We start from the raw sequence: 27436 nt of genomic DNA on the forward strand, positions 1-27436 counted from the left end.
CGGGGAGGTTATCACTTACCACTGGTCACATGACCCTGATGGGAAACAGGTGGAAAACCACTTGGCCAAAGATTCTTTCTGAACCAGTTCAGTGTATACAATCCCATGAGGTCAGAGCCCCACTCGGAGAGGTTATGAATCTGCAGGTTTCAGGTGAGGCCATGAAATGAGTCTTCAGCAAGCTCCCTGTTTATTCTGATGCTTCTTCGCCAAGACCCACACTCAGGAGCCCTGAGCTTCAGCCCTCATACTCAGCACAGCTGAGACCTCTCAGGAGGGAAGGGTTTAGGTCGGGAATTTCTTGGAGAGGTCAGGCTAGAACCAAGCAGAGAAAGCTCCAGTAGTTGGGGTTCAGGCCTTTCTAAGGGACCCTGGGTGAAGTGCTGTGGGCTCCCCAGGCTGATCGTGGATGGGTACATTCAAACCAAGAGGAGCAGGATTCTGGTGAGCTCTGAGGATGTCATTGAAGGCGGGGGCCTGTGCAGTAGACCCTGGGGTTCAGCAAGACTGCTGGTCTCAAGGAAGGGGGTCACCTAGTGGAGGTGCTCACAGGACTGGCTGGTGTGAGCTCAAGGACCTGCAGGCTGCCTGCTCCCCAGACAGACGCTGAGGCAGCACCAGCACGGAGCAGTCAGGGAGGCTCTCAACAGTCCTCTGTATGGTCCTTCTTATTAGAACCGTCACAGCGTCCCTGCAGTTAGAGAGAGGGGGCGGGGGAAGGTACAGTGTAGAAATTATGGAAAATACGTGACATCATTTGAGGATCAAGGGCAGTCAGGAAACTAGCTGTTACAGACGCCGCCCCTCTGCGCTACCTAATGGCTTATTGTCACAATCCTCCCCCGTAGCCTTAAAGAAGGTGGGAGAGGTTAGTGGTGGTGGTGGGTTAACCTTTCAGTACACATCAACTTTATCACCAGAAACCATCAATTTTATTAATTAACATATATGAATATCACACATAGAATAAAACCTGTTACAATCCACTGTGTGACCTCATTTAAAATACAGATTTACAAGCATAGACAACAATATTCATTTGTCTGCTACAATGATCTGAGAATTGTGACTTCTATGGTTACAAAATGGAGGCTAATCATTTAATATACAAGATGTAACTAGCTACACGACTTTTCTGGGAAGGCTTTCGCATACTAGGGTATCAGAGATGTTGTTATCCCAAACATGTCAACTAATATTCATGACTTCAGTTGATATGATAAAGATACATTAAGATTCCAGTGAACTCTCATTGTCTTATCCATAATAAGCAAATGACAGAACTATTGAAAATTTAGAATTTTGTCTTACTTTGATACATAGAATTAATTCCTGAACACTTACATCATGGTGACCTATAGGGATGTTTCACATGAATGACAAACACCGCCATTTAGATGTTCAGTGTACACATTACATTGCAGTTAATCTTCTAATGGAGAATAAATATAAATGATTTCTCCCTAGGATAGAAGGGGTTCTTTTATCTGTGAGGCAGCAACCTTCACAAACGTAACTTCACATACATTAGAAACAAAGCATAGCATGTAATAATTTCAGAGTTCCATTACATTCATTTTGGTTTTCAAATAATCTCAAATCATGTTGATAGAACCAGAATACATTGCTAATAATTATACCTACCTAAGCACCAACCGTCTAGTCAAGGCTATGGTTTTTCCAGTGGTCATGTATGGATTGAGTGTTGGACTATAAAGAAAGCTAAGCGCAGAAGAATTGATGCTTTTGAACTGTGATGTTGGAGAAGACTCTTTGAGAGTCCTTTGGACTGCAAGGAGATCCAACCAGTCCATCCTAAAGGAGATCAGTCTTGGGTGTTCATTGGAAGGACTGATGTTGAAGCTGAAACTCCAATACTTTGGCCACCTGATGCGGAGAGCTGACTTATTTGAAAAGACCCTGATGCTGGGAAAGATTGAGGGCAGGAGGAGAAGGGGACGACAGAGGATGAGATGGCTGGAAGGCATCACGAGCTCAATGGACATGGGTTTGGGTGGACTCCGGGAGTTGGTGATGGACAGGGAGGCCTGGCGTGTTGCGGTTCATGGGGTTGGAAAGAGTTGGACATGACTGAGTGACTGAACTGAACTGAACTAAAACACCAACCTTTTGTCTGGTGATACAGATTAACATATCAATTTTCTATCTGTCTTAACTATGGATTACTATCTACAGTAATTCTCCTCCAGGAACTTCAGAAAAGAGGAATTGATGAAATGCTTTCTTATACATTCTTTGATATTTATTTAGATTTGATTAAATACTTTGTTACTTTTTGTTTTAACATCATTCACTTATCTTTCTTGTATAAACCCTTTCCTGTTTTCTAAACTAAATTTGGGACGAACCTCTTTCATCACTTATTACATTACTAGAGTTTCTCTCCAGTATGTACTCTGCATATACATTAAACAATCAGGGTGATGATATCCAGCCTTGACATACTCCTTTCCCAATTTGGAACCAGTCTGTTGTTCCATGTCCGGTTCTAACTGTTGCTTCTTGACCTGCATACAGGTTTCTCAGGGGGCAGCTAAGGTGGTCTGGTATTCTCATCTGTTTAAGAATTTTCCAGTTTGTTGTGATCCACACAGCCAAAGGCTTTAGTGTACTCAATAAAGCAGAAGTGGATGTTTTTCTGGAATTCCCTTTTTCTATGATCCAATGAATGTTGGCAATTTAATCTCTGATTCCTCTGCATTTTCTACATCCAGCTTGTACATCTGGAAGTTCATGGTTCATGTACAGTTGAAGGCTGGCTTGAAGGATTTTGAGCATTACCTTGCTAGCATGTGAAATGAGCGCTAGTGTGCAGTAGTTTGAGCATTCTTTGGCATTGCCCTCCTTTGGGACTGGAATGAACACTGCCCTTTTCCAGTCCTGTGGCCACTGCTGAGTTTTCCAGATTTGCTGGCATATTGAGTGCAGCACTTTCACAGCAGCATCTTTCAGGATTTGAAATAGCTCAGCTGGAATTCCATCACCTCCATGAGCTTTGTTGGTAGTAATTCTTCCTAAGGCCCACTTGACTTCACACGCCAGGATGTCTGGCTCTAGGTGAGTGACACCACCATTGTGGTTATCCAGGCCATTAAGACCTTTTTTGTACAGTTCTTCTGTGTATTCTGGCCAGCTCTTCTTAATCTCTTCTGCTTCTGTTGGGTCCATGCCATTTCTGCCGTTTATTGAGCCCATCTTTGCATGAAATGTTCCCTTGGTATCTCTAATTTTCTTGAAGAGACCTCTAGTCTTTCCCATTCTATTGTTTTCTTCTATTTCTTTGCATTGTTCACTTAAGAAGCCTTTCTTATCTCTCCTTGCTAGTCTTTGGAACTCTGCATTCAGATGGGTATATCTTTCCTTTTCTCCTTTCCCTTTCACCTCTCTTCTTTTCTCAGCTATTTGTAAGGCTTCCTCAGACAACCATTTTGCCTTTTTGCATTTCTTTTTCTTGGGGCTGGTTTTGGTCACTGCCTCCTGTACAATGTTACAAACCTCTGTCCATAGTTCTTCAGGCACTTTGTCTATCAGATCTAATCCCCTGAATCTACCTGTCACTTCCACTGTATAATCATGTTGTTGTTGTTCAGTCGCTCAGCCGTGTCTGACTTTGCAACCCCATGGATTGCACCACACCAGGCTTCCCTGTCCATCACCAACTCTGGAGCTTGCTCAAACATGTCCACTGACTTGGTGATGCTATCCATTATCTTGTTCTTTTGTCCCCTTCTCCTCCTGCCTTCAATCTTTCCCAGCATCAGGGTCTTTTCCAGTGAGTCAGCTCTTCACATCAGGTGGCCAAAGTATTGGAGTTTCAGCTTCAGCATCAGTCTGTCCAGTAAATATTTGGGACTGATTTCCTTTAGGAAGGACTGGTTGGATCTCCTTGCAGTCCAAGGGACTCTCAAGAGTCTTCTCCAAAACTGCAGTTCAAAAGCATCAATTCTTCGGCACTCAGCTTTCTTTATATTCCAGCTCTCACATCCATACTTGACTACTGGGAAAACCAAAGCATTGGCTAGACAGACCTTTGTTGGCAAAGTAATGTCTCTGCTTTTTAATATGTTGTCTAGGTGAAAAAGTTGGCTTAAAACTCAACATTCAGAAAATGAAGATCATGGCATCTGGTCCCATCACTTCATGGCAAATAGATGGGGAAGCAGTGGAAACAGTGTCAGACTTTGTTTTGGGGGGCTCCAAAATCACTGCAGATGGTGATTGCAGCCATGAAATTAAAAGACGCTTACTCCTTGGAAGGAAAGTTATGACCAACCTAGACAGCATATTGAAAAGCAGAGACATTACTTTGCCAACAAAGGTTCGTCTAGTCAAGGCTATGGTTTTTCCTGTGGTCATGTATGGATGTGAGAGTTGGACTGTGAAGAAGGCTGAGCGCCGAAGAATTGATGCTTTTGGACTGTGGTGTTGGATAAGACTCTTGAGAGTCCCTTGGACTACAACGAGATCCAACCAGTCCATTCTGAAGGAGATCAGCCCTGGGATTTCTTTGGAAGGAATGATGCTAAAGCTGAAAACTCCAGTACTTTGGCCACCTCATGCGAAGAGTTGACTCATTGGAAAAGACTCTGAGGCTGGGAGGGATTGGGGGCAGGAGGAGAAGGGGACGACAGAGGATGAGATGGCTGGATGGTATCACTGACTCGATGGACGTGAGTCTGAGTGAACTCCGGGAGTTGGTGATGGACAGGGAGGCCTGGCGTGCTGCGATTCATGGGGTCGCACAGTGTTGGACATGACTGAGCGACTGAACTGAACTAGGTTGGTTTTAACTTTTCTTCCAAGAATCAAGTGTCTTTTAATTTCATGGCTGCAGCCACCATCTGCAGTGATTCTGGAGCCCCAAAAATATTAGTTTTGTTTTTATTTTATTACTCTAAGAGGTGGATCCAAACAGAGCTGTGGTTTATATCAAAGCATGTTCTGTCTGTCTGACCTACCTATATTTCCCTCAGGAGGTTGAGATTATCAGCCCTCTTTTGAGCTCTTTCATCAATTTGGAGTTTCTTTTTCTGTCTGGGTTCAGGGAGTGTGGTAATTTCATTCTCTTTTCTCTTGGGAGACCTCCACACTGTCCTACAGTCTGGCTGTTAACAATTGACATTGTCAGCATCCAACATGTAGGAGGGGTCCCTTCTCTCTACAACCCTTTCCAGCGTTTATTGGTTTTAGACTTCTTGCCAATGTCCATTTTGACCTGAGTTTTGATTAGCATTTCTCTTAAGATTTCGCCATGTTGAAATATTTTCATATGATTTTTAAAAAGACAGTGTGAGTAAAACTGACCTATCAAAGTTGTCCCCTTGACCGACTGCCCTGTTTCAAATTCTTTTTTTAGGATCTCCCCAAGGACATTTGTTGAGAACAGATGTTTTTTCCTTACAGCCCCATGAAAGTGAAGTCGTTCAGTTGTGTCCGACTCTTTAGGACCCCATGGGCTGTAGCCTACCAGGCTCCTCTGTCCATGGGACTTTCCAGGCAGGAATACTGGAGTGGGTTGCCATTTCCTTCTCCAGGGGATCTTCCCAACCCAGGGATCAAACTCGGGTCTCCCGTATTGTAGGCAGACGTTTTACCGTCTGAGCTACACAGCTCTAAGCCCCACAAACATGGTGAATATGAAGTACCCATGGGCACAGGTTTTTCAGTCGTTACCAAACATGGCCACAAGGTGGCAGCATTTCTTCCTGCTCCACTGCTGGGTTTTTTGTTGTTTGTTTTTTAGTGTTTATTTTCGGTTCGAGTAGAGTTGATTTCCGATGTGTTTGTTTTAAGTCTACAGGAACTTGGTTTAGTTATGCATGAACGTATCTCTATTCTCTTTCGGGTTCTTTTCCTATATTGGTTCTCTCGGTGTGTTCAGTAGACTTCCCTGTGCTATTTCGTTATTTTGGATTATCTATCTGATAATAAGCAGTGAGTATGTTAATCCCAGCCTCTTAATGTCTTCCTTCCTCTACCTTTAAAAAAAAAACAAACAAACAGTCAAAAGTGAGTTTTCTAAGTCTGTGAGCCTGTTTCTGTTTATAAATTAGTTCATTTTTATGAATTTATAGATTCCACCTGCAAGTGATATATTTCTCTTTCCTTCTCTAATTGACTTCACTCAGTATAATAAATCTCTCGGTCCATCCATGCTGCTGCCTGTGGCATTTTTTCTTTCTGCTGATGGCTGAGTGTATTCGGTGTACAAGTGAACCATTTTCTCTTCATTTCTCTATTGATGGACATTTTGGTTGATGCTCTGTCTTGGATATTGTCAATAGTGCTGCCCTGAAGAGAGGGGTGCGTGTATCATTTTAAGTTAATGTTCTTTCCGGATCTAACCCAAGGAGTGGGCTTGCCGGATCGTGTACTAAGTCTATAGTTAGTGTTTTAAGGAACTGTTGTCCTTCCTGGCCGCACCCGCCCATTTCCACTCCTGCCCACAGTGTAGGAGGATTCCCTGTTCCCCTCGCCCTCGGCAGCGTTTAATCCTTGTAGATCTTTTGGGGGATGGCTGTTCTGAGGGCTGTGAGGTGATACCATGGCCCAGTTTTGATTTGCATTTCTCCAATAGTTAGTGATGCTGAGCATCTTTTCAGGTGCTTTATATGGCCACCTGGATGTCTTCTTTGGACAAATGCCCATTTAGATCTTTGGTCCATTTTTTCTAATGGGATGATTTTTTAAATATATATATATATATATATATATATATATATATATATATATATTTTGGGCTGCATGAGCTGTTTTCATATTTTGGAGATAAATTCCTTGTTTCTAAATTCAGTTCCAAGGTTTTTTCCCCCCATTCCGAGGGTTTCTTTTTTTTAGTTTGGTTTACAGTTTCCCTTCCAGTGCAAAAGTTTTTGAGGTTAGAGAAACTCAACTCAACAAAACCTCAAAAGCTTTTGAGGTTAGAGAAAATCAACTCTTTTGTTGAGTTTTAATTTTTCATTATTCTAAAAGTGGATCCAAAAGGGTTTGCTATGGTTTATGTCAAAGCTTGTTCTTCCTGTAATTTCCTCAAGAGGTTTAGAGTAATTGTCCCTCCATTAAGCTCTTTAATTGGTTTGAAGTTACTTTCTCTGTATGAGGATAGGGAATGTCACAATTTCATTCACTGTTATCTTGTTGTTATCTTGTTACCCTCTCCTCTGTATGGACTCTTAACAATTTAACTTGGTAGCATCCGTGCAGGAGAATTAATTCCCTTTTCTCCAAAACCTTCCAGCATTTATTGTTTGTAGACTTTTTGACAAAGGTCATTTTTGACCAGTGTGAGGCAATACCTCATAGTTTTGATTTGCATTTTGGTAAGATTGCAGGGTGTGGAGGCTTTTCATGGGATTAAAAAAAAAAAACAGTGTGAGTAAAACTAATATATCGAGATTGGCCTCTTTGACAGTCTGGCCTCTCTTTTGAATTCTTTTTCCAGGACCCACCCGAGTACATTCATTGAGGACAGGTGTTTTTTTCATTAAATCCCTGCTGCTGCTGCTAAGTCGCTTCAGTCGTGTCGGACTCTGTGCGACCCCAGAGATGGCAGCCCACCAGGCTCCCCCGTCCCTGGGATTCTCCAGGCAAGAACACTGGAGTGGGTTGCCATTTCCTTCTCCAATGCATCAAAGTGACAAGTGCAAGTGAAGTCGCTCAGTCGTGTTTGACTCTTCGCGACCCCGTGGACTGCAGCCTACCAGGCTCCTCCGTCCATGGGATTTTCCAGGCAAGAGTACTGGAGTGGGGTGCCATCACCTTCTCTGTAAATCCCTGCAAGCCTGGTAAATAACCAAGTGCCCATCCGCACAGGTTTTTCAGCTGCTGTTACCAGACGTGGCCACAAGGCGGCAGCATTTCTTCATGCTCCGCTTTTGTTTCGACTTTAGTGTTTATTTTCTGTTGGAATACAGTTGATACCTGTTGGGCTTGTTTTAGGTTTACAAGAACTTGATTCAGTTATACGTAAATGTATGTCTATTCTCTTATTTGTAGGGGTCTTTTCGCATATAGGTTCTTTCAGTGTTTTCAGTACACTTTCCTGTGCTATTCAGTAGGTTATCTATCTGATAGTAAGTAGTATGTATGTTAATTCCAACTTCTTAATGTCTCCCTACCCTTCCCTTTTTTGAAATAATCATAGGTGAGTTTTATTAGTCTGAGTCTATTTCTGTTTATAAATCTGTTCACTTGAAAGAACTTATAGATTCCACCTGTAAGCGATATAATATTTCTCTTTCCCTGACTTCTCTGAGTAGGATAAATCTCTTGGTCCATCTATGCTGCAGTTAATGGCATTATTTTTGTTGTTGTTCTTTTTGATGGCTGAGTATTCCAGTGTCTAGATGGATCAGTTACTGTTCAGTTCTCTCTATTGATGGACATTTGGTTGAAGCTCTGTTGGAATTTGTGAATAGTGCTGCCATGAAAACAGAGGAGCAAGTATCACTTTAAATTATGATTTTATCCAGATCTAAGGGAAGGCGTGGGCTTGCTTCATCAGGTGGTAACTATATTTAATGTTTTAAGGAATCTCCATACTGTTTTTCTTGTGGCTGCACCCATCCATTTCCATCCCCGCCCACAGTGTAGGAGGTTTCCCTGTTCCCCTCAGCCTCTGAACCATTGAATCTTTGTAGATCTTTTGGAGGACGGTCATTCTGAGGGGGTGAACTGATACCTTGTTGCAGTTTGATTGGCATTTCCCTAACAGTGATGCTGAGCATCTTTCCATAGGCTCTGTGGCCATCTTGATGCCGCCTTTCAAGATACATCCATTTAGATCTTTGGCCAATTTTTTCTCTTGGGTTGATTGTACTTTGATGTTGAGCTGCAGGAGATGTTTGCATGTTTTGCAGATGAATACGTTGCTTTTAAATTCCGTTGCATTTTCCCCCTGATGTTCAGAGTTGTCTTTTTCTTTCGTTTTGAGTTTCCCTTGCTGTGCAAAAGCTTTTGAAGTTAATGAAGTCCCTTTTGTTGACTCTTATTTTTCATTATCCTAAAAGTGGATCCAAAAACAATTTGCTACGATTTGTGTCAAACCGTGTTCTGCCTATATTTTCCTTAAGAGGGTTAGAGTAATCGTCCCTCAGTATAGTTCTTTAATGGATTTGAAATGTCTTTTTCTGTAATTGGTTAGGGACTGTGAATTTCATCATTTTTCACTTGTTTAAGGCACCTCCACCCTCTCCTCCACACTGTTTGTTAGCAATTTACTTTGCCAGCTTCAGTCTAGAAAGGTTCCCTTTATTCCACAACCGCTCCAGCATTTACTGTTCGTAGACTTTTTGACAAAGGCCATTTAACCAATGTGAGGTGATACTTCCTTGTAGTTTTGATTTGCGTTTTTATAAGATTTCAGGATGTGAAGGCCGTTCATGTGATAAAAAAAAAAAAGTGTGAGTAAAACTGACCTCTTAAAGTTGGCCTCTGGACCGTCTGCTCTGCTTTAAATTCTTTTTCCAGGACCTACTCGAGGGCATTAGTTGAGGACAGGTGTTTTTTCCTTACGTCCGAGCAGGCCTGGTGAATATTACTAAGTGCCCATCAGCGCAGATTTTTCAGTTGATGTTACCAAAAGCGGCCACAAGGTGGCAGCATTTCTTCATGCCCACCAGAGCCTTACGGCAAGTCCTGTTCTGGGTTGTTAATTAGCCTGGATACACCCAAGGCTGTGTCTCCTTCCTTCCTTCTCTCTGAGCCTTTATCCCCCGACAGATCTCAACGATTGCCACACTACTCTGTAGAAGGAGCTGTCCTCTCAGTGGGGTGACCCTAAGGAAGGAGGCTGGAGGTGGGAACCCTGCCACCAGGAGACACGGAGCCCAGAGCACTTTGCAAAGCTCTTCCAGCCCAGAGACCCCACCATCCTTTGGGGGCGCTAGGGTTGGCTCTGCTGCAGGAGGGTCCCCTGATCTGGAGATTGTGGGCTTATGCAGAGGGGAACAGGCAGTCCAAGTCCATGGGGTGGGGGGCTGTTTGCCTGGCAAACCCTCCCCAGCGCCCTCAGCCCCAGGACAGTCCCGCCTGGGGCAAGCCTGCTCAGACTCCAGGGATGTGACACCAGCCCAGGTCCCCAAGGCCAGAAGGGAACAGAGTCAGCAGTTCTTTTCTCTTTTTAAAAAAAATGTTTTTGAATTGTAGTTTATGGGTGACTTACATTGTGATGGCTTGTACAGAAACTTGATTCATTTATTCATAGAATTACATATTTCTTTATCGGTTTCTTTTCCCATAGAGGTTATTACAGAGTTTTGAGAGGGTTTCTTGTGCTCTGTGGTGGGTCCTTGTGGATTATTCTAGAAGTATAAATAGTAGTGTGTTTATGTTATTCTCAACCTGCTAGTTTCTTCCTGCCCCACACATTTCACATTGGGGAACTATAAATTTATTTTCTAAGTCTGTGATGCTGTTTCTGTTTTGTAAGAAGTTCACTTGTATCCATGTTTAGGTTCCACCTAGGAGTGGTATTATATGATATGTTTTTTCCAAATGTAAACAAAGGCCCAGAAGGGCGTCCTGTGTGAGTGATGTAAGTCTCCTCTCACTGGGCTCTCACCCAGGACTCCGGCACTGCTCACCCAGTGTGTGGTACTTAGTCTCTTAAATAAATAAACTGCTTCTCTGTGTGCTTGCCCAGACATTCTGCCGTGTCTCTAATAGTGACCTTTGTATCTGTTTTTACGGGGTTTGCCTCTTTGAGACTTTCTTGCTTTCAAGCAGAGGAAAGACCCAGGGTCCCTTTGCTTCTCGCCTCTGGCCCCTGCTGGTCTGGCAGCAAGGACTCCGGGTTCTCATCCGGGCTCCCCACATTCAGTTCAGGACGACTCACTGCTGCCTGCGAGACCACTTGGTGCTGAAACCAGAAATCCAGGAGTTCAAGGTTTGCATTAAAGCAACATTGGGATGGACATGATCGAAAGGAATATCGATGGACATGAGTTTGAGTAAACTCTGGGAGTTGGTGATGGACAGGGAGGCCGGGCGTGCTGCAGTCCATGGGGTCGCAAAGAGTTGGACACGACTGAGCGACTGAACTGAACTGAATATTGGGAAGATAATGTTATATGTGGCCAGGACTCTCTAAGACTACACTGAATTTGCTTAGGTAAATAAATTTTGTGATTAATAGTAAGCTGTGACCAGACTGGGATTTGGTTTTCTCTCCCTATTAAGAGAATAAAGTTTTCTTAAAATGTGGCTTTTGATAACAGTCCATGTAAATTTCTTTGCCTTCAGATCAGATCAGTCGCTTAGTCGTGTCCGACTCTTTGCGATCCCATGAATCTCAGCACGCCAGGACTCCCTGTCCATCACCAACTCCCGGAGTTCACTCAGACTCATGTCCATCGAGTCAGTGATGCCATTCAGCCATTTCATCCTCTGTCGTCCCCTTCTCCTCTTGCCCCCAATCCCTCCCTGCATCAGAGTCTTTTCCAATGAGTCAACTCTTTGCATGAGGTGGCCAAAGTACTGGAGTTTCAGCTTTAGCATCATTCCTTCCAAAGAAATCCCAGGGCTGATCTCCTTCAGAATGGACTGGCTGGATCTCCTTGCAGTCCAGGGGACTCTCAAGAGTCTTCTCCAACATCACAATTCAAAAGCATCAATTCTTCGGCATTCAGCCTTCTTCACAGTCCAACTCTCACATCCATACATGACCACAGGAAAAACCATAGCCTTGACTAGATGAAACTTTGTTGGCAAAGTAATGTCTCCGCTTTTGAATATCCTATCTGGGTTGGTCATAGCTTTCCTTCCAAGGAGTAAGCGTCTTTTAATTTCATGGCTGCAGTCACCATCTGCAGTGATTTTGGAGCCCAGAAAAATAAAGTCTCACACTGTTTCCACTGTTTCCCTATCTATTTCCCATGAAGCGATGGGACCGGATGCCATGATCTTCGTGTTTTTCTAAATGTTGAGCTTTAAGCCAACTTTTTCACTCTCCACTTTTACTTTCATCAAGAGGCTTTTCAGTTCCTCTTCCCTTTCTGCCATAAGGGTGGTGTCATCTGCATATCTGAGGTTATTGATATTTCTCCTGGCAATCTTGATTCCAGCTTGTGTTTCTTTCAGTCCAGCGTTTCTCATGATGTACTCTGCATAGAAGTTAAATAAGCAGGGTGACAATATACAGCCTTGACGTACTCCTTTTCCTATTTGGAACCAGTCTATTGTTTCATGTCCAGTTCTAACTGTTGCTTCCTGACCTGCATACAGATTTCTCAAGAGGCAGATCAGGTGGTCTGGTATTCCCATCTCTTTCAGAATTTTCCACAGTTTATTGTGATCCACACAGTCAAATGCTTTGGCATAGTCAATAAAGCAGAAATAGATGTTTTTCTGGAACTCCCTTGCTTTTTCCATGATCCAGCAGGTGTTGGCAATTTGATCTCTGGTTCCTCTGCCTTTTCTAAAACCAGCTTGAACATCAGGAAGTTCACGGTTCACATATTGCTGAAGCCTGGCTTTGAGAATTTTAAGCATTACTTTACTAGCGTGTGAGATGACTGCAATTGTGTGGTAGTTTGAGCATTCTTTGGCATTGCCTTTCTTTGGGATTGGAATGAAAACTGACCTTTCCCAGTCCTGTGGCCACTGCTAAGTTTTCCAAATTTGCTGGCATATTGAGTGCAGCACTTTCACAGCATCATCTTTCAGGATTTGGAATAGCTCAACTGGAATTCTATCAGCTCCATTACCTTTGTTCATAGTGATGCTTTGTGATTTATATTTGTTTTTAAAATCTTTGGTTACTTTGGTGAACTAAATATTATTTCACAATGATCTATGAAGATTGTGGTACATGTAGATAAAGCTAATTCTGCTTCTACAAAGAAGCAGATTTTGTAGACTTTTGTTTTCCTGATATCCTTAGGAGTTGGCAATAGTCTTCGAAATCAAGGAATTTACAGTGGTAAACACACTGTAACTCAATCAGGGCCACGGGAAATCCAAGACAGCCGCTCAGCTCTCCCCAGCTCCTGGACAGACCTCATTTATATTTGAAGGCTTACAGCCTTTCCTGGGTACATGTTACACGTCTGATGGCCTCACAATGGGAAAAAATAGTTTAAAATGTGTTTTCCACTTGGGGTACATTTGCCACAGTCTCCAGTGACCATGGCACCCACTTCACTGGACAAACCGTGCAAGCCTTAACCAACTTCACAGACTTCTCACAGCTCTCACTGTCGTCATCATACTCAATCATCAGGCAGGGACAACAGAACACAGATTAATTACGTGGGGTTAAATAATCTGCTAAACGTGATTATAACGTTCATGACCTTTGGGGTGACGTACTACTGGCTTCCACTCTTTTCAGGTATAAAGAAGCTCTTCTCCTCAAGCTACTTAAGACTTACAACAGTTTGGTAATTTACACCTCTGGGTAAGATTCAAACATTTTTTCTTTTCTCTCTGCCTTGTCCCTCCAGAAATTACAGACACTTGGGTTCTGAGCAGCCTTATCAGGTAAATGAAAAGACCGTCTCCTGACACATACAGGAATCTCAAAAATTTGAGATTTTGGGGACCTTTAGAATAGAGAACGGAGAAGGCGATGGCACCCCACTCCAGTCCTCTTGCCTGGAAAATCCCATGGACAGAGGAGCCTGGTAGGCTGAAGTCCATGGGGTCACTGAGAGTCGGACATGACTGAGCGACTTCACTTTTACTTTTCACTTTTCTGCATTGGAGAAAGAAATGGCAACCCACTCCAGTGTTCTTGCCTGGAGAATCCCAGGGACGGGGGAGCCTGGAAGGCTGCCATCTATGGGGTCACACAGAGTCGGACACGACTGAAGTGACTTAGCAACTTAGCAACAAGAAGAGAGAAAAATTCACTTAGGCAAAATCTGATGGCAAGCCTTTGGCGTGACTTTCTTGGCCTTGAGAGGCCTTTTGGGAATTTTAGTCCAAGACTCCTGAGGAATTACAGCGGAGATCATGTAGAAGCTGTGTGGTCAGTACACCAAACTTACTTTTAAAACAAATTAGTCTTGGCCTAGTTTAATAAAAATGGGGGTAATTTTAGGAGAAAACTTGTTTCATTAAACATTAACTTCTAGTTGTGTTAATTAAGGTCTATGTTTACTAAGACTTCTCCGCCTTAGTAAACGCAGGGCCTGGATCACGCTGGCTGCACCCCGTCCAGGTTCTCAGAGTCTTGCCTGTGAGCCTCCAGCACCGCGAGCTGCGTTACTTCCTTTTCTGCCTGCTTTCCAGTTGCTTCTTGCATGACCAAATATACGACTGAGCCTCTGAGAACACAGTGATATCATATAATTCCTCATGAGCTCAGTGATGGTAGTGGTTTAACTCTAAATATGGAAGAAGCTCCAAATGGGAATGTTTTCATGGGCCACAGGGGCTGGAGAGGCAGGTGGTCCGGCGGCTCCTGGCTGCTGCTCTGTGGCCTGTCCAGCAACGGCGCACTGCGCGGCCTGTCAGCGGAATCTCTGCCAGGCCTGGAACGAGCGTGCCTAGCACCATGGCTCAAAACGGACGTGAGATGCCGCCAAACCCGTCATCAAACCTACGGCCATGAGGGGGCCATGCTGACAGGAGACTGGCACCGCTGTCTACTCCTGTGAAGATTGAATCGGGGCCTCTGCCGTGGTTGGCCTTCAGCACTCCCTGAACGGCACTGAGGCGGAGGTCAGGAACGAGGCCTCGTGCTCTGGGGAAGCCGGCAGAGCAAGCCTTCAGACGGTTAGATGTCTTCAGGGAAAGATTCTCATGAGCCCAGATTCCTGCCTCTTCTCATGCCTAGAGAAGCGCTAAAGTCAGCAACTGTGACAACTGCCTTGGGTTTTGTGGTTTTTGTGTGTTATTAATAATACCACATCAGAGATTAAACTCTATTTAGATAAATCTAGACAACTGGCTACCAGGCTAAAGGTCTCCATGAAGTGCCAGGTCTGGACTGGAACTCAGGCTTACTCTCCTGGAAAAAAAAAGAGATCTATTTTGCTTATTACTCTTCAGGTTGTCATTCCTCCAACTACTTGAAACTGAGCCTGTCACACCCTCATCAGTCACTCTGGGCTAATACAAGAGACATCGAAAGTACGTAAGACCACGCAAAAGGCTCCGTTCCCACGGACAGGGCACCACCAGCGCTGACTCCATCTGGACCAGGATCGAAACTGCTGGAAAGCATAACCTCATTCTCACTCCTGCTTGGGCCCCTGGTCACAGTAATTCTGTTACTGATCTTCAGCCCTGCCTTTCTAAATCTCCTTGTTAAATTTGTCTCTTTCAGATTACTACAGTTTCACATCAAGATAAGGGGAATGCAGAGATCCCAGCCAATCCCTGGAACAGATTCTGAGAGAATAACACCAGAAGTCACCCTGGGGCCCCTTCATGAGACAGGGTGAGAGCTCCGTGACCCCAGCAAGGTGGGGTCTAGAGTCCCATGCCAGCCTGAAGAAGCTCCAGAAGACAGACCTTTGCCCTTCATCTTCCCAATAAACAATTTTATTTTTCATGTCTCTCAGAGGGATTTGAGGTAGGAGATAGAAGGGCCCCCAGGCTGGAAAGCTGGAGTCTGTCAGGTGGAGTAAAGTTGAAGCTCTGTTCTCACCAGACACTCCAAGGACAAAGCTAGTGGCAGAAGCTGAGCCCTGCTGGGGTCAAGAGATAAAATGCCCATTCCTGAGGACAAGCAAAGCTTCCCTCTCTGTACACGCGCAGGAAGGCTGCTTGGAGCTGAGAAGTCCATGTGGCCCCATCCCATAAGTGTGGACACATACAACAGGCCTCTGTGGTGGGATCAGTGTGAGGGAAAGGTTGCACATGCGTGCTACGGAGGGTCCAGGGACAAGCGGGTGGGGAGGGTGGGACCCTGGGGAGGAGAGGGGAGGGGAGGATCGGACCCTGGGGAGGGGAGGTGGGGAGAGGGGAGGGTGGAACCCTGGGGAGGGGAGGAGAGGAGGGGGCAGGGGCCCTGGGGAGGGGAGGGTGGGGTGGGATCCTGGGCAGGGGAGGAAAGGGGTGGAGAAGCAGGGCGGGCGGGCCCTGCCAAGGTGGGGCCTCCGGGGAGGGGGTGCAAGGTGGGGCCTTAGTGATTTGGGTCTTAGGCTCCTTGTCCACTACCTTTCAGAGAACAGTTGCTGAGTGTAGGTTTTTGTTTGTTTGTTTGTTTAACAGGTGCCCAGGCTTGGTGAGGGCCTTCCCAGGTGGCTCAGCAGTAAAGAATCTGCCTGAGATGCAGAAAAGGCAGGAGACGTCACTGGTTGGTTACCTGGCTCAGGAAGATACCTTGAGGAGGGCCTGGCAACCCATTCCAGAATTCCTACCTGGAGAATCCAACGGACAGAGGAGACTGGCGGGCCACAGTCCATCGGGTCGCAAAGAGTTGGACACGACTGAAGCGACTGAGCACACACGAGGGCTGGTGGTTATTAGCTGCCCAGCAGATGTTTACAGTTGCTTTTACCAGGGTCAGGATTAAGTCAGAGCCAGAGTCATACCAGAGTGAGGCCTAAGTACGTACCACGGTCAGGCCTGAGTGTGGACCAGAATCAGGCCTGAGTGTGGACCAGAGTCAGGCCTGAGTGTGGACCAGAATCAGGCCTGAGTGTCCACCAGAGTCAGGCCTGAGTGTGGACCAGAATCAGGCCTGAGTGTGGACCAGAGTCAGGCCTGAGTGTGGACCAGAATCAGGCCTGAGTGTCCACCAGAGTCAGGCCTCAGCGTGGACCAGAATCAGGCCTGAGTGTCCACCAGAATCAGGCCTCAGTGTGGACAAGAGACAGGCCTCAGTGTGTACCAGAGTCAGGCCTTGTTGTGCACCAGAGTCAGGCCTCAGTGTGCACCCAAGTCAGGCCTCAGTGTGACCAGAGTCAGGCCCGAGTGTGACCAGCATCAGGCCTGAGTGTTTCCAGAGTCAGGCCTCAGTGTGACCAGAGTCAGGCCTGAGTGTGACCAGCATCAGGCCTGAGTGTGCACCAGAGTCAGTCCTGAGTGTGGAACTGAGTCTTCCTGATGCTTGACTATTACTCACTTAGGTCTCACTCTGGTCTACACCAAGGCCTGACTCTTGTACCCACTCAGGCCAGACTCAGGTCCACACTAAGGCATGGTTCTGGTCCACACTCAGGCCTGACTCGAAACCACTGAAGACCTGACTCTCGTCCACTTTCAGGGCTGACTGGTCCACGTTAAGCCTGACTCTGGCTCACACTGAGGCCTGACTGTGGTTCTCACTGAGGCCTCATACTGTCCCACACTACAGCCTGACTCTAGTCCACACTTAGGCCTGAGTCTGGTCCTCAATTAGGCCTGACTCTGGTCAAGGCTAAGGCCTGGTTCCACACTAGGGCCTGAATCTGCTGCTCACTAAGGCCTGTACATCATAAATCAGTTCAACCCCAAATAAGTTATAATCAGAGCTGGCATGAGCTTAGTCAGAAACTGACAGAAAATTTCAGAGCTATTATCCAGCAATAAAAAATAAATTAAAAAAATCATATATGTGTGTAAACTTTCAGTGATTGGGCTCCATGCCTGCAGAGAGAGCTAGAGAAAAAGTAATATTTTAGAAGACAGCCACACCCCAGCGATATCGGCAGCTCTAGGTTCAATAACCAAGACAGCGAAGCAACCTCCGCTTAGAAGGAGAGACGACAGATAGAGAAGATGCAGGGCAGATACACAGGGCGATACTATCTACCACAATATGCCATGAAATCGCACCTCTTCCAGCCATGGTGACAGAAAACACACGATCGTGATCTCGGGGAGACAGCAGTGAGCGGGCCTGGAGAGGAATCTCGGCTCCATGCCCGGAGCTGAACCAGGGTGGCCTGGATGAAAAGCAGGACTGCCAGCCACGAGACCGCCGGTGGCCAGAGTGTAGAAGCAAAGTGACCCTCGGTCGTTCCCTGGTTTGCACCCAAGAATATTTTAAGGAGGCAAGAAGCATAAATATGTATAGAAGTCCATTATTATCGACACAGCGTAACATCTCGGAGAGCATAGAGAAACGCAGGGTGTTTAAGAGAGAAGCAGCTCAGAGATAGAGAACTGAGAGAAGTGTGCGTGTCCTGCGGAGGAGCCCAGGAAGAGGTGATGTAAATCCCTCATTTGGGACCGTCCTTCCGGGTCTTTGGTCACCTTTGAGCAATTACCTTGTCTCTTTTTTCACACCTGACTGGTCCCTGCACCCTCCCCAAGATGTGGGCACGACATTTGCTAAGATTGATCCCCCACAGAGGCCTGTGGGTGCATGTCCACACTTATTATGGGATGGGGCCCCTCCCTTTTTGGCCATCAAGGAGGCTTCCTGCCCTTGTACAGAGAAGTCTTCTTCGACCTCAGGAGTGGGCCCCGTATCTCTTTACTCCCACAGACTTCAGCTTCTGCCACTAGATTTGCCCTTGGAGTGTGTGAGTGAGAACAAAGCTTCAATTTCACTCCAGACAAATACCAGCTGTCCAGCCCAGAGGCCCCTCTATCTCCTATGTCAAATCCTGCTGAGAGACATGAACCCCAAAAATCTTTATTGGGAGGCTGAAGGGCGAAGGTCTCTCTTCTGTAGCTTCTTCAGGCTGGCATGGGGCTCATAGACCTTACCAAGCTGTGGTCATGGAGCTCTCATCCTGTCTCATTCAGGGGCCCCAGGGTGACCTCTGTTGCTATCCCCACAGGATCTGTTCCGAAGAATAGCTGGAACCATTGTCTTGATGTGAAACCATCGTAATCCGAAAGAGACAAATATAACAAGTGGATTTAAAAAGTCAGGGGCCAAAGATCTGTGATTAATTATCACAAATTATTGTGAGCAGGGGCTATAGCAGGAGTAAGAACCAGGTTACGTTTTTTAGCAATTTTGAGCCTGGTCCAGATAGAGTCAGCATGGGTGGTGCCCTCTCCAAAGGAACGGAGCCTTTTGCGTGGTCTTACACACTTCCGATGGCTCTTGTATTAGCCCAGGGTGACTGATGAGGGTGTGACAGGCTCAGTTTCAAGTAGTTGGAGGAGTGACAACCTGAACAGTAATGTAAAAAACCAATCACAATTTTTTCCCAGGAGAATAAGCTGGATTCCCAGTCTAGACCTGGCACTCCAAGGAGGCTGGCAGCCTGGTAGCCAGTTGTCTAGTTTTGTCTAAGTAGGTTCTAGCTGCTGACGTGGTATTCACATATTAATTCACATGTTAGTCAGAGCAGTTGTCCCTGTTACTGACTCTAGTGCTCCTCTAGGCATGAGAAGAGGCAAGAATCTGGGCTCGTGAGAACCTTTACTGAGAGCACCTGACTATCTGAAGGCCTGTTCTGCCAGCTTCCCCAGAGCGCAGAAGCCCTGTTCCCTATCTCCCCCCTCAGTGCCTTTCAGGGCTGCTCAAGGGCAGCCGCTGCAGCGGGTCCTGATTGAGTCCTAGTAGAGGCAGACAGCAAGTGCCGGTTTTCAGTTGGCACGGCCCCTTCGTGGCAATTTGACCGTGGTTTTGGGGGCGTTTCATGTCCATTTCCTCCCATGGTGTTAGGAATGCTCATTCCTAGATCTGGCAGAGCTTCTGCTGACAGGCCACTCAGTGCGCTGTTACGGGACTAACCCAAAAAACAGGAGCCAAGAGACGCTGGATCACCTGTCTCACCAGCCCCTACGGTCCGTGAAAACGTTCCCTCTTGTTGCTTCTTCCCATAGCTAGAGTTTCACCGTTACCCTCTCTGATCGCATATCATCATTTTATCAGAGGCTCAGCCACACACCCAGTAACGCAAGAAACAATCGTGCAAAGCAGGCAGAAGAGGAAATAATGCAGCTAGCGGTATCAGTAGGACCATAAGTAAGAATCTGAGAACCTGTTTTAAGTACAGTTAGTATGTCCCAGGTCCTCTGACTTAGTTTGTTAAATAACTGTAGCCTGGTGTTAATCTCCTGGCTGTAGACCATGGAGATTCTGACCCTTATCCAAAGACTGATTACTGAGATAAGTTTTAGAAATAAACTTAGAGAACCCCTTAATAATTCAGTTAACTCTCATCAGCAGTATAACATAAACGCAAGGAACTATGTCATAAGAGTTTCTTAGTAAATATAGACCTTAATTAACAAAACCGGAATTTAATATTTAGTGAAACATATTTTTTTTCTAAAATTGCCTCTATTTTCATTAAACTAGGCCAGGACTAATTTGTTTTAAAAATAAGTTTGGGTGCTGACCACATAGACTTCTACACGGACTCTGCTGTAATTCCTCAGGAGTCTTAGACTAAATTCCCCAAAGGCCTCTCAAGACCAAGAATTTATTAATTTGTTCTACTTTCCCCCACTTATAAATGACTGACTAGAGAATAGAATTATCATTACTGTTTTACAACAAAAATATTTCCAGTCTTTATATCTTCAAAGTCTCACTGACAACACATATCCGACTTGCCATACACACTGAAACATTTTCCTTGTCACTTTAGTAGATTTGAGTCCATAATTTTTAATCTTTAAAGAATGAACCCCTAATGAAAATCAAGAAGAAAGCAATTGTGAACTCTTTGTTGCATTGGCAGTCTCTGATTAGCAAACTCAAGAACATATTTTAGAACCTCTAAAAACAAGTATTTTTCCAAAGTACAGTTTTTCTCAATGTAATACAAGGCACGTGTCTAATAGATATATGTCTGTGTATAACTGAATGAAGTTCCTGAAAACCAAAAACGAACACAACATCGGAAATCACGTCTACTCCAACAGAATATAAAATTTTAAATTACCAAAATAATAAAAAGAGTGGGGCATGAAGAAATGTTGCCACCTTGTGGCCACTTTGGGTAGCAACAATTTAAAACCTGTGAAGATGGGCGCGTAATATCCCCAGGCCTTCAGGGATGCGAGGAAAAAACACCTGTCGTCAACGAACGACCTTAGGTAGATCCTGGAACAAGAATTCAAAACCTGGCAATTGGTCAAGAAGCTAACCTTGGGAGGTAAGTTTTACTCCCACTCGTTCAAAATAATCACACGAAAAGATTTCAGTATCACTAAAACTTCTGCTGCTGCTGCTGCTGCTGCTAAGTCGCTTCAGTCGTGTCCGACTCTGTGCGACCCCATAGATGGCAGCCCACCAGGCTCCCCCGTCCCTGGGATTCTCCAGGCAAGAACACTGGAGTGGGTTGCCATTGCCTTCTCCACACTAAAACTTACAGAAATTCAAATCAAAACTACAATGAAGGTATCACCACACTCCGATCGGAATGGCCATTGGTAAAAAGTCTGCAAACAATAAATGCTGGAGAGGGTGTGGGGAAACGGGAACCCTCAGCATGGAGGAACAGGGTGGAGGTTCCTCAAACAAGTGAAAAGACAATGAAATCACTACACTGCTTAACCCCATGCAGAAAAACATACGCCAAATCAATTAGAGATCTAAATGGAGGGATGGATACTATAAAGCTCTTGAGGAAAATATACAGAACATGCCTTGCTATAAATCGCAGCCAGTTCTTTTTGGATTCATTCTTAGAATAATACAATAAACAAATGGGACTTGATTAACCTTAAAAGCATTTGAGCATCAGGGTAAACCATAAATGAAAGAAAAAGACAACGCTCGGAATGGGTGGGGAAAAAAGTGTTTGCAAATGGAGATACAAGGAATTCTCCAAAACATGCACACAGTCCATGCAGCTCAATTTAAAGAAAAAAAAAAAAAAGACAATCGAAAAGTGGGCCAAAGATCGAAATGGGCGTTTCTCCAAAGAAGACATCCAGGTGGACATAAAGTACACAAAAAGATGCTCAGCGTCCCTAATCATTAGAGAAATGCAAATCACAAGTTCAATGACATATCACTTCCCACCAGTCAGCATGGCCATCTCAAAAATTCAACAATAAATGCTGGAGGGGGTGTGGAGAGAAGGGAACCCTCCTCTCCCGGTGGGGGGGAATGTAAGTCAGTGCATCCAGTCTGAAGAACAGTATGGAGGGGCTTTCAGACACTCAGCAACGAAGAGCCACGTACCCCAACCATCCCATGCCTGGGCATGGATTCTGGGGAAACCAAATTTTGAAGATACTGCACACCAACAATCATGGCAGCACTGGATACAATCGCCAAGATACAAAAAAACCTAAGTGTAGAAGGACAGGTGAATGGTTAAAGAAGCCAGGGTACAGACACACAAAGCGGCATTACCCAGACACGAAAGGATGACAGAAAGCCACTTCCAGTCACAGGGAAGAGCCAGAGACGTCACACTAGGGGAAGTAAGACAAAGCATCACCTGTTATCGCTTCTAGGTGGAATCCAAACATGGAAACAAATGAACTTCTTTACAAAACAGTAACAGCTTCATACACTTAGTAAAGAAACGTGTTACCAAAAAGGAAAGGCCAGGTGCAGGGAGAAATATATGTTGAGAAAAACATATACACACTGCTGCTGCTGCTGCTAAGTCGCTTCAGTCATGTCCGACTCTGTGCGACCCCATAGACGGCAGCCCACCAGGCTTCGCCGTCCCTGGGATTCTCCAGGCATGAATATACACACTACTAGTTATAAAATAATCCATAAGGACCCACTGTAGAGCCCAAGGAACCCTACTTTGACTCTGCAAATAACCTATATGCGAAGAAGAACCCCCCCCCAATATATATACATCTATGTATAAATGAATAACGTTGCTTTACACATTAAAAAAAAACAACAACCCACAACAGTGCAAATCACCTATATACTCGAATTCAAAATAAACATAACAGGGAAGAAAGAAAGACAAAAGAACTGCTGACTCTGTTCCCCTCGGGCCTTGGGCACCTGGGCTGGCGTCCCACTCCTGGAGCCTGAGCAGGCTGGGTCCCCAGGCGGGGCTGTCCTGGGGCTGAGGGCGCTGGGGAGGATATGCCAGCCAATAAGCCCCCAACCCCGCTGGACATGGACTTCCTGTTCCCGTCTGCATGAGTCCACAATCTCCAGATCCTGTGGGACCCTCCTGCAGCAGAACTAAATCTAGTGCTCCCAAAGGATGGTGGGGTCTCTGGGCTGGAAGAGCTTTGCAAAGTGCCCCGGGCCCCGTGTCTCCTGGTGGTGGGGTTCCCACCTCCAGCCTCCTTCCTTAGGGTCACCCCACTGAGAGGACAGGTCCCTCTGCAGAGTGGTGTTGCAATCATTGGGATCGCCTGGGGGATGAAGGGTAAGGGGGAAGAAGTAAGGAGACACAAGCCTTAGGGCTTCCCAGGTGGCGCTAGTGGTAAAGAATCCATCTGCCAATGCAGGAGACATAGGAGAAGCGGGTTCAATCCCCGGGTCGGGAAGATCCCCAGGATGGATTCTCATTGACAACCCAGAAACCGGATTTGCCCTAAGGCTCTGGTTGCCCAGGTAACCAGAGCGGACATGAAGAAATGCTGCCACCTTGTGGTCATTCCCCGTAACAACCACTTGAAAACCAGGGCTGTTGGGCTCGCCTCTAAATGACACCAGTCCTAAATAAAACTTTCTGGGTAAATCACATGGAGAGAACTCAAAACAGGGCTGACTGTCAAGAAGCCACTTTCCAGAGGTTAACTGTACTCGCCCGTAGAAGGTAAAAAGCCCATGGAAAGATACTCAATATCAGTAAGTATTAAAGAAATGCAAATTAAAACTACCAAGAGCCATCTTCTCACACAGCTCAGAACGGCCATCCTCAAAAGATCTTCGAAGCTTAAGTGCTGCCGAGGGCGAGGGGAACAGAGAACCCTTCTACACCGTGGGCAGGGTTGTAAATGGGTGGGTGCAGCCACGAAAGAAAATATCTGGAGGCTCCTTGAAACACGAAATAGAGAGTTACCACGTTTTCCAGCAATACCACTCCTTGCTTTGATCTGGAAAAAAATCCTAATTCAAAAGAATATGTACATTTCTATTTTCAGGGCAGCACTACTCACAATAGCCAAGTCAGAGCATTAACCAAAATATCCATCGACTGAAAAATGAAGACGAACTGGCCCATCTATACAGTGGAATACACTCAGAAAAAAAACTACCATGAGCAGCAGCATGGATGTACTGAGAGATTATCACACTGAGGTATGAGACCAAAGACAAACATCCTAAAAGAGTACTTAGAGGTGGAAGCCAGAAATTCATGCAAATGAAATAATTTGCAAATAGACTCAGAGTTTAAAAAACCAACTCATGATTTTTTTTTAAAACGTTGCAGGAGGGATACACTAAGAGGGATTAAAATGCTCACATTACTACGTATCAAACAGGTAATCTACAAGGACCAGCTGAAGAGCTCAGCAAGTTGAAGGAAACACACTGTGATAACCTTCACGAGAAAAGATCCCCCAAAAGAACAGCGGTACATCTGTTTATGACTGAATCAAGTTCCTGTACGCCTAAAACAAACAGAGTCAGAAATCAACTCTATTAGAAAAAAATAAATTACCAAAAAAAGTGGAGGATGAAAAATGCTGCCCCCTTGTGGCTGCTTTTGGTAACAACAACTGAAAAACCTGTGCTGACCAGTCCTTCAGGGATGTTAAGTAAAATACGCCTGTTCTCAACAAATGTCCTGGGATAGGTCCTGGAAAAGATTTCAAAACAGGGCAGATGGTCAAGAGGCCAACTTAACTTGTTAATAGCCAGGACAGAGGACAGGGAGGAGGGTCCTTAAACAAGCGAAAAGAGAATGAAATTACAACACTCCCTAACCATTTAAAGAAAAATTCCAAATTAGTTAAAGAACTAAATGGAGAGACAATTACTCCCTACCATTAGAGGAATGCATAGGAAAAACAGGCTTTGACATAAATCACAGCAAATTCCCTCTGGATCCACCTCTTGGAATAAGGAAAAAATAGAAATAAAACCTCAACAAGGGACCTCATTAACCTTAAAAGCACTCACACAGCAAGGGAAACCATAACGAAAGAAAATGACAACTCTCAGAGTGGGAAAAAAGTTTACAAGCAAATATATCAACAAGTAATTCATCTGCAAAACAAGCAAACAGCGCCTGCAGCTCAATTAAAAAACAACAACAACAACACAACAGAAATGGGCCAAAGATCTAAATGGATATTTTTTGAAAGAATGTATCCAGATCGCTATAAGGCACATGAAAAGATGCTTCACATCCCTAATGATTGGAGAAATGCAAATCAAAATGACAACGAGGTATCAGCTAAAATCACTGAGAGTGAGTATCCTCCAAAAGGTCTACAAAGATTAAACTGCCAGGAGCATTCGGAAAAGGAATCCTTCTACCCTGGGGGCAGGGATGTAAATGGTGGGTGTGGCCAAGAAGGAAACCCGCATGGAGATTCCTTAAAACACTAACGGAGTTACTAACGGCCTGGAAGCCAACTCCTTGCCTTAGATCCGGAAAAAAATAAAAAAATTAAATGATATGTGCATGTACCCTTATTTTTAGGACAGCAATATCGACTATATCGAAGACAGAGTGTTAAACAAAATGTCCATCGATACAGAAATGAAGGTAACTGGTCCATCTAGACACCGGAATACATTCAACCAGCAGCAGAAGGAGAAAGTGGCATGGGCAGCAGCATGGATGGACCGAGGGGACCTAAGGAAAACACACCTCTCCTCAACCTGTGTCCTCGGGTGGGTCCGGGGAAAAGAGTTCAGAACAGGGCAGACGGTCAAGAGGCGAATCTTGAAAGGCGGATTTTAATCACAGTTTTTTTTTTTAATCAAATGGAAACCTTTCAATATGAAGTAATTTTAGAGAAATTCAAATAAAAACTACAACTAGGAATGAGCTAATCCCAGTCAGAATGGCTAGTGTCAAAAACTATACAAACAGTAAATGCTGGAGGCGCTTTGGAGAAAAAGAAATTCTCCTACATTGATGTTGCTGCTGCTGCTGCTAAGTCGCTTCAGTCGTGTCCGACTCTGTGCGACTCCAGAGACGGCAGCCCACCAGGCTCCCCCACATTGATGCTAGTAATGTCCATTGTTAACAGCCAGAGCAGAGGATCCTGTGGGAGGCTCCTGAAACAAGTGAAAAGTGAATGAAATTGCATTTCTCCCTAACCTCACACAGAAAAGAAACTCCAAATCGATTAAAGAACTAAATGGAGGGATGGATACTCTAAACTTCTTGAGGAAAATATGGGTAAGACAGGTTTTGAAATAAATCACAGCAAGTTCTTGGTTTCCCTCTTAGGATAACAACAACAACAAAAAACCTCAACAAAAGTAACCTCATTAAGTTTAAAAGCTTTAGCACAGCAAGGGCAGCCCTAAATGAAAGAAAAAGACAACTTAAATTGGGAAAAATGGTTACACTTTATTTGGAACACGTGTACACCCGTGGCGGATTCATTTTGATGTATGGCAAAACCAATACAATATTGTAATTAGCTGCCAATTAAAATAAATAAATTTATATTAAAAATAAAAATCATTTATTCATCTCCAAAAACCTGCAAACAGTTCATTCAGCTCAACATCAAAAATCAATCAATAGAAAAATAGGCCAAAGATCTAAATACGCCTTTGTCTTCAGCTGGCATCCAGCTGGCCACAAAGCACAATGATTAGCATCACTGTAGAGAAACGCCCATGAAAACTGCAACGAGGTATCAACGCACACCCCTCAGAATGGCCATCTTCCAAAAGCTCTACGAAGATTAAATGACGCGGAAGGCGAGGCAAACAGGAAGTCTTTCTACACTGTGGGCGGGGATGTAAATGAGTGGGGGCGGTAATGAAAGAAAGCAGTGTGAAGATTGCTGAATCACACTAAATATAGTTATTGCATGATCCGGCAAGCCCACCCACATTGCCTTGGATCCGGAGAAAACCATAATTTAAAATGATACTTGCAACCCTATTTTCAAGGCAGCAATATTGACAATATTTAATAGAGAGCTTCCCCAGTGGCTCAGCTGGTAAAGAATCCACCTGCAATGCGGGAGACCTGGGCTCGATCCCTAGGTTGGGAAGATCCCCTGGAGGAGGGCGTAGGAACCCACTCCGGTATTTTTGCCTGGAGAGTCCCCAAGAACAGCAGGGCCTGGCGGGTTACAGTCCATGGGGTCGCAGAGAGTCAGACGCGACTGAGCGACTAAGACCAGCAGAATAAAGAGCATCAGTCGAAATGTCCATCAATAGAGAAGTCAAGTCATTGACCCATCTACACATGGGAATCACTCAGCCGTCAGAAAGAGCGAAAAAATATCCTTGTCAGCAGCATGGATGGACTGAGATTTATCATACTGAGTGAAGTCAGTCAGGAAGGGAAAGAAATATATCACTTACGGGTGGAATCTATAAATTCATACGAATGAAAGAATTTATAAAAAGAAACAGACTCTCAAACTTAGAAAACCAATTTATGATTATTAAAAAAAAAAAAACCAGGTACAGGGAGGGAGACAGTAAGAGGTTGGGATTAACATATACTTACAACGTATTATCAGATAGATAATCCAAAAGGACCTC

General features: G+C 44.8%; 1 protein-coding gene and 1 long non-coding RNA gene across 6 annotated transcripts in view; one reads left to right on the forward strand and one right to left on the reverse strand.

The window, feature by feature from the left end:
• Window positions 1-19: 19 nt before the first annotated feature.
• On the forward strand, window positions 20-17634 carry LOC123330270. Of its 3 annotated transcripts, none has more exons than XR_006546073.2 (4): window positions 20-444; window positions 13352-13417; window positions 15293-15821; window positions 16183-17634. It is a non-coding gene; the product is annotated as an uncharacterized LOC123330270 (long non-coding RNA). The 3 variants fall into 3 exon arrangements; XR_006640182.1 differs by having other exon boundaries at window positions 15293-15810; XR_006546071.2 differs by having other exon boundaries at window positions 15293-15406.
• A 115-nt stretch (window positions 17635-17749) lies between these two features.
• LOC102395312 (zinc finger protein 345-like) overlaps window positions 17750-27436 on the reverse strand; it is a 33271-nt gene continuing 23584 nt past the window's right edge. For 2 of the 3 annotated variants that reach the window (XM_044931403.2, XM_044931402.2), the window contains exon 5: window positions 17750-18737. In XM_044931403.2, coding sequence (XP_044787338.1) covers window positions 18631-18737 — 107 coding nt within the window. In that variant the 3' untranslated portion in view covers window positions 17750-18630. Of the gene's footprint in view, window positions 18738-18920; window positions 19025-27436 lie in introns of those variants that run through there. The other variant, XM_044931404.1, reaches the window with a different exon arrangement.

The sequence above is a fragment of the Bubalus bubalis genome, chromosome 18 (assembly GCF_019923935.1).
Source record: "Bubalus bubalis isolate 160015118507 breed Murrah chromosome 18, NDDB_SH_1, whole genome shotgun sequence".
Classification (NCBI taxonomy): Eukaryota; Metazoa; Chordata; class Mammalia; order Artiodactyla; family Bovidae; genus Bubalus; species Bubalus bubalis.